The sequence below is a fragment of the Tupaia chinensis genome, unplaced genomic scaffold (assembly GCF_000334495.1).
Source record: "Tupaia chinensis unplaced genomic scaffold, TupChi_1.0 Scaffold144016_1, whole genome shotgun sequence".
Classification (NCBI taxonomy): domain Eukaryota; kingdom Metazoa; phylum Chordata; class Mammalia; order Scandentia; family Tupaiidae; genus Tupaia; species Tupaia belangeri.
This window is the reverse complement of record NW_006203868.1, coordinates 408,233-415,343: the sequence shown is the minus strand read 5'-3', so window position 1 is coordinate 415,343 and position 7,111 is coordinate 408,233. Positions and strand designations below refer to the sequence as shown.

General features: G+C 41.6%; 1 protein-coding gene across 1 annotated transcript in view; it reads right to left on the bottom strand.

The window, feature by feature from the left end:
* ALG14 (ALG14 UDP-N-acetylglucosaminyltransferase subunit) overlaps positions 1 to 7,102 on the bottom strand; it is a gene marked incomplete at its 5' end in the record, with an annotated part of 93,331 nt that extends 86,229 nt beyond the window's left edge. Inside the window, 2 exon segments of the mRNA XM_014583052.2 lie at positions 1,039 to 1,190; positions 7,049 to 7,102. Of these exon segments, the coding sequence (XP_014438538.1) occupies positions 1,039 to 1,190; positions 7,049 to 7,102 (206 nt within the window).
* Between the last annotated feature and the right edge of the window lie 9 nt (positions 7,103 to 7,111).

Below are 7,111 nucleotides of genomic sequence, written 5' to 3'. Positions count from 1 at the left end.
CTTTCCCTTTTTGTTTTTGACATGCCTGAGGACTTGTGCACTTGAGAGAGAGAGAGAGAGAGAGAGAGAGAGAGAAAGCAACCCCCAGTGGGGCCTGGTCAAGTTGCAATCTTTTTTTCATTTCTCCACCCCACCATGACTTTGGCATGTGCACGTGTGCATGTGAGCGTGCACACACACACATACCTAATGTGTTTCAAGCCACCATGGCTGGAACATGACACGATTAGTCATGTGGGATTTAGCTCCATACACACAGGGATTAGCCACGGAGCTGAGACACTGGCTGGCCCTCTCATCTTGTTCTTCCTTTCTATTCATTCTTCTACCTGTGGATGATCTTCAGTTACTAGGTTAAAAACATGACTGCCAATAGCTCCCAAGTTTTATTTCTTATAGAACTTCAGCTTGAAGAGTGACTAACTATTTTCTGTGTCCTCAAGTTAAGAAAATCTGTGACTGGCCTGAGCTGGGTGGGCTATCCTCTCCTGAACTGCCAGATACAGCACTGGCATACAGTTCAGAGAGAGATGGGTGAAAACAATCTATACAAAGAAAAGCTCTAGTCTTTCCTTAATACAGAGGTAGTTTAATTTCTTTTTGAACTCCAAATTCTGACCAAATACTAACATGAAGCAAGCAACAAGGGGTAAAGAAATAATTGTAAAGGCTGATACAAATATGACTTAGAGAATAAGAAGCCATCACAGATAAGTTATCAATAAATGCAATACATGGACAAAGAATGTTAGTGAAGAGCCAATAAGCACACAAACTGGATGCTTTATGTATATAATATAAATAAAAGGATTTTCACAATTGGAATTACATTAAAAAAAATCTCTTTTCTCTATTTTAAAGAAGATTTTTTTAAAAAGTCACACCTTTTAGTGGTAAAGAAAATAAATACATTTCATCACCAGTAAACATCTGACCGTGTATTGAGGGTAGGCACTGAAGTGCCATGAGATTATTTCCAGAGATAATTAAACTCAATATGTAACTTCTAATTTTCTTAGAAACAAAATGATCACTTACCAGGCCACTGGGGTCTCTATCAGCTCGACCTCGTTCAAAAGAATTTATTTTACTGGCGCTCATCACATCAGTGTCAGCAATGACATAATGTCTAGGTGAGTAAGCACTGGACAAGCTCCCAAGTAGCCTCAGGATCTCGGTGGTATGCCCACCTGGAAAAAATATAGGAAAGCCTAAGATGAAGAAACTCACAACAAACACATCCATTTGACCACGATATACCAATGCCATGTTTTTGGAAGAGCAGAGACCATTATAATTATATATTTCCCAAAAGACACAAGGAACATTTGGAAACGATAATCTAAGCCCTTGTATAAATACCACTTTTATATGGAGAAGAACATAATAAATGTTCAAAAATAAAATTGGCACTAACTGTAGGTACTGAGGACATACAAAGGAGTATAAGACAGTTTCTGTTATCCAGAAGACCAGGAAGAGGGCCAGCAGGTGGCATGGTGGCTAGGGGGCTGGACTCCCAGATGGCTGACAGTGGTTTGAGTCCTGGACTTGGCGGCTTGCTTTCTCACTTTCCCCCACTCTCTCTCTCTTACTCTGTACCTCTCTGGTCAAATTTAGATAAATAAATAAAACATAATAAAGTTAAATGAAATAATTTTTTAAAAAGGAAAAAAAAAAGGAGACCAGTGGAAAAAGGTAAGACACACACATATATATGAAGGATTTGAAAAAGTTTGAGGAAAAATGAAATTAAAATTATCAGTTTATTTTGGTACAAAAGCATTTGAAATCTATGCATAGCTTTTTGTACAATGCACATTTTCCATCAACTTTGTGGAGACTCCTCATAAAGATAAAGAAGATGTAGGACTGCAAGAAAAACTAAAATGTGGAGAGAGGAAAGGGACAAGCTATGAAAAATCAATGGGCTAGGGGGAAGGACATCCCTAGGAAAGCCCGAGAAGACTTGAAAGTGAAAATAATGGACAGTCAGGAATAGGGAGGCAACTGGGTGGGAGCAAGAACTCTTAGGGCGGGATGGTTCAAGGGCTGTGGAAATACTGGGAAGGTTTAGGAGGAAGGAAGGTCAGGGAAAACAGTCACTGAGGGTTTCTGTGTAGAAGGTAAGGGAGGCACCGCTCTGGCACAGAAATGAAACCTTTCTCAGCTCCTCACACAGGTCTCGACACACTGCAGCTCCTCAGGCACTTACCGGCTTAATCAAACAAGTTGTTCAGTTTTCCAAGTCAGACGACCCAATGTTTTCTAGGTTGTTTCTTCTATGCAAACAACACAACATTTACCTATCTACAAACTACTTACACACAGAAAGATCAAACTCCTTAGCAAGAAGTCCCATTGTATCTATTTCAGCTTCACGTCACAAACTCTGTGCCTTAGCAAGGCTGGGGTCTTTAACATTCTCTGCGCTCATCTTATTTATCTCCTCCTTGCACCTGGTCATGCCGTTCCCTGTACCTGAAGGCTCCCTCGCTCCCACCTGCTCACTTCCCTTACTGTTTTCCTCTGTTTTTGGTTTTGTTTCAGTTTGCTACAGACCAGTGTGAGCTCACTGGAGACAGAGAGGGAATGTGAGAGAGGGAGAAGGTGAGAAATCCTGTCCCGACTGGGGTGGGAGGGGGGTGGGGGGAATGGCCAGGGCACAAACTCTTTTCCTCCATCCATATATTGGGATTTTAGACACACACACACACACACACATTCATGCCCAGTGTGTTTTTTTCAAGCTGCTGAGTCTGGGACTCAGACCACACAGTCTGCCAGGTGGGATCCAGCCACCTTAATCTCTGGGCCACCTGTTGGCCCCACCTCCATTACTATTTGAAAAAAGAAGTTTCAATAGTGATGCTAGAACACCTAGAAACAAAAATCAAACAAATTTGGCATGTATTTCTTCCAACACAAAGTTTTGTTATAGTAGAAAGGGAAAGATTTCTTTACATTAGGTTACAGTAAGAATGAGATATAGAAAGAAATGTGGCATAGATTTAGTATGAATTTCAGGAACTGGAATCATAATTAACTTTATAACTTGTCACCCATCTTAACTGGGGCATGTAATTTACACATCAGAGTTATACTTGTTTTAGTATTTTTATTTTTAGCCTTGAAAAACTGTGGTGGTTTGCAATGTAGGTACTTGTTTTCACAAGTGGAACAATTAAGGATAAAACCTAATATCTACAACATCTCCCACTGTAATTAAAAACCTCATTATGCCTGCTTTACAGTCTTTTTTTTTTTTTAAGGAAACCCTTACTGAACACATTCATTGAAAGTTTAACTTTGTTACTGAGTAGTCATTAAAATGATAGAGTCTTTCTTTAATTACACTCTTCTATTATGTTATTTTTTTCAGGGAGATAAAAACCCTCTCAATTCTACTCAACATACTTGCACTATTCAATCATTTCTTACCACCCCTTTTGCTCCCGACCTGTTCCAAGCCACTATCGCCTCGCCTATGGACTGTCTCTCTCAGTGCTTCTGGTCTGTCCCCCCACCCTTTCCCCAGCAGTCTGTTTTCAACACAGCATCCAGTGTGATCCTATTAAAAGAGGTAATCAAATTAGTTACCTCTGCTCACAACCCTCCAATGCCTTTGTATCTCCCATAGAATAAAAAAGGCTTCTTGTATTCTGACCCCAACTCTATGGCCTCTTAGACCCCCATTTTCTGCTTCACCCCACCTCACTCAGTCCACTCTAGTCACTCTGGCTTCCTTGCTGCTGGACATCTGTCATCCCCCTCAGGGAGGCGTCCCCTGGCAATTCTTTTTAAAATGCCCTCCTCTTTCAGCACGTCCTAGTATTTCTCTGTATAATTCACTATGTAGTCTATTTATGTGTTTTATTTCTTATCTCCCCTCCCCACCCCTTGCCCCACTAGAAGGCAAGCACCATGAGGGTAGGGATTTCTGTTAGTTTTGTTACTGCCCAGAAAATAGCAGTTCTTCTATTGCTGAATGAGTGGAATGAGAGCTGATTATGAAATCTTAAATTTGCCTAAGGAGACCATATTGGATTTCAAAGAAAAGTAATTTTGACAGATTATTATTTTTTTAATGAGGTAAACACTGAAAACAAGTTCTTCTTCCAAAATTCTGGCCATGAATATTACACTGTTTATCTGATTACAAGTCTGTCTTTGACTTGAATGACTCTATAAGGCCCTTGACTCATCTCTTCTCTGAATGATCTGAATGACAGAAGTCCAGATGAATCCTTAATCTCATTTGGTTCTAATCCACCAAATCTAATATTATCAAATGAATGGCTCTAACATCCATCCATTCCTTCCCGTCAGAAACCTGGACATTGTCCTTTTAGCCCTTGCCTAGTTCACGCTTCACTTTCAATCCAGCTGTGGACTTGCTACCTAAAATCTCCCAATTTCATTTGAATGCATTTCCTTCTCTACATCCCACACCCATCGCTCTGGGCACCACCTGCCATCCGAATTATTCCAAAGGCTTTTACTTTGTTCTCTGTTTCAGTCTTCATCAAGAAAATTCTTTTGACAATGCAGGTTACAGGTCTTTGTGAAAGTTCATACTGAATTGGGTATGAAGAACGCCACCAGGACTAACGACAATCATCACTTGGTTAATGTTTACTATAAGCACGTTGTGAAAACTCTTTCTTGTTTTGAAAAATCGTTTATTTATTTCTTCCATGATAAAAAGAAAGAGACAGACACCCCCAAGAGGGTTCTCATGTCACTATCCACCCCCAGGCTCAGCCAGCCCAGGTAGCAGACACTTGTAACCCAGGATCTTCCCATGTGGGTCCAATTGCTTTACCAATATACCACCACATGACACTTTAAATCCACCACATTTAGTCTCTCCTAACTTCTTTCAATCCACATTTTCCAAGGTGGACACAGAAGGCTCAGCGAGGTTAACTATATAATTGGTCCCAGATTGTGAGAGGCAGTTAGTTAGTCATGAGTGGGCAGCCCTAAGAGAAAAGCGAAAGGCTCATCGCTCAAGGTGCCAGAAGGGTGAGGCAATTTGCCATCTTCCTTCCTTGAGGCCTGAGGGAAGCACACAGGGATGATTCGTAGATTTTTCTCTTATCAAAAAGACCTAAGCAAGCGTTTTGGTCGATGCCCTAGTTCCTATTAGGGCGATGGACTAATTGGGCAGTCTAATTGGGGCAACCTGGCTCACAATGGGCGTGTGAGATTAGGTGATCAAGTTCCTCATTCTTTACCTGTGAGGAAGGTGCACAGGTGCAGGAAAAAACGTGTGGATTCAAATTTAAAGGAAGGACATAGGCAGTGTAAGGGGCCTCCCACTAATGAATATTCATGACATCTAGTAATAAAAATAAGTTAACTAGTACCAAGTGCGGTTGCCACTTGGCAATCTTCCCGCCCAAGCTCTGGCAATCTGCCCGCCCAAGATCCTTTCTGGGTGTACTTCCTTTCTTTCCTTTCGATTAAATCTTCTTTTCTACCTACTTTATTCATGGTTGCAGTTTCATTTTGTGCGTAGGGACAGATCTCTAATTTTAGTGATCTGGACCCCAAGAACCAAGGACTTCACAATGCAGCAGTTCGACACTTTCCCATCTGTTAACAAGATCACTGAGGTAGTAAGTATTAGAGATATGATTAAACTTCAGCATTTTATCAATCCGGGGACCTGTGTTCCTAGCCCCTACATTGGGGCTTAAAACACCCTGTAGGGGTGCTGGCAGGTGGCATGGTAGTTAAGGTGCTGGACTCCCACATGGCCAACCTCAGTTCAAGTCCTAGATCTGGTGACTCATTTACTCACTTTCCTTCTCTCTCTCTGTCTCTCTCTGGTCAAATTAAGTAATAATAATATGCTCTCTGGGCTGGAACCTAGTTGGCAGTGATACAGCTAAACGCACCAAGAAGGTTAGCATCATCGGTAAATATGGACCAGCTATGGTGCCTCCCTCTGGAAAATGGCAAAGAAAACTGAAATCAGCCAGCACGCCACATACACCTGCTCCTTCTGAGACAAAACCAAGATGAAGAGACGGGCTGTGGGTACCTGGTACTATGGTTCCTGCATGAAAATAGTAGCTGGTGGTGCCTGGACCTACAGTACCACTTTGCCTATCAGAGTAAGGTCTGCCATCAGAAGACTGAAGGAATTGAAAGACCAGAATCTCCACAGACATTTGGAATATCACTAGCCTATAATAAATGGGTTAACTTATATTAAAAAAAATTGTTTTTCAGTTTCCATACAGTGTTCAATAAATTACATGAGCTATTCCACACTACAGTAAGTTAGCTTAGTGTTAGATGATTTTGCCCAGCTGTAAATTAATGTAAGCGTGCACGTTTAAGGTTAGCTAGGCTAAGCTACGATGTTCAGTCGGGGTAGTGAGTGCACTTTTGACTTACATTTTTAACTTAAGATAGTTTTATCAGGAGTAGCCATCGTAAGTTGAAAAACATATACATATCGTGCCAAAACAATCCATCTAAAATTCTAGGTGCTTACAAAGCTAGTGGATTTAGAGTTAAAATTGACAGGACAGTTTGTTACTCATACACTGCCATCCTGTGTGTACTGTTCCACAGTCCTTCGATCATTGTTTTCATCTTCGTTGATTTTGTACATTTATAAATGTGACAATTTCCTTCGCCTCATTTACCACGTGGTATTCGTATTTCCTTAACTAAATAAATACAAAATGCATAGATTAATAATACAGAACAGCCATACAAGGAACTGCATGTTAGCATCAAAAGGCTTCTGCATTCTCTCTACTCAGTAATTAGTTGTTGGGAAAATATACCCAGAGAGCTTTAATTAAGACAAATGTTAAGTTATTTAACATCTGAAAAGACGGCTGGACGGCCTAAGCAAACCAGCATTTTGCCCGGCTGGGCAGACGCGACCCGGGAACGCAGCGAAACTACAAATCTCAGCGTGCAACGCTCCAAGCACTCTACAGGAACCCGACCAGGGCGTCGCGGTGCACTCTGGGGTTTGTAGTGCCGACCAAAGCCCGACCGTCACAGCCTCGCGACTTACCGGACCCAGCCACTACCAGGAGGCTGAGAGACGCGCGGGGCGTCACGCCCGGGGGAAGAAGCA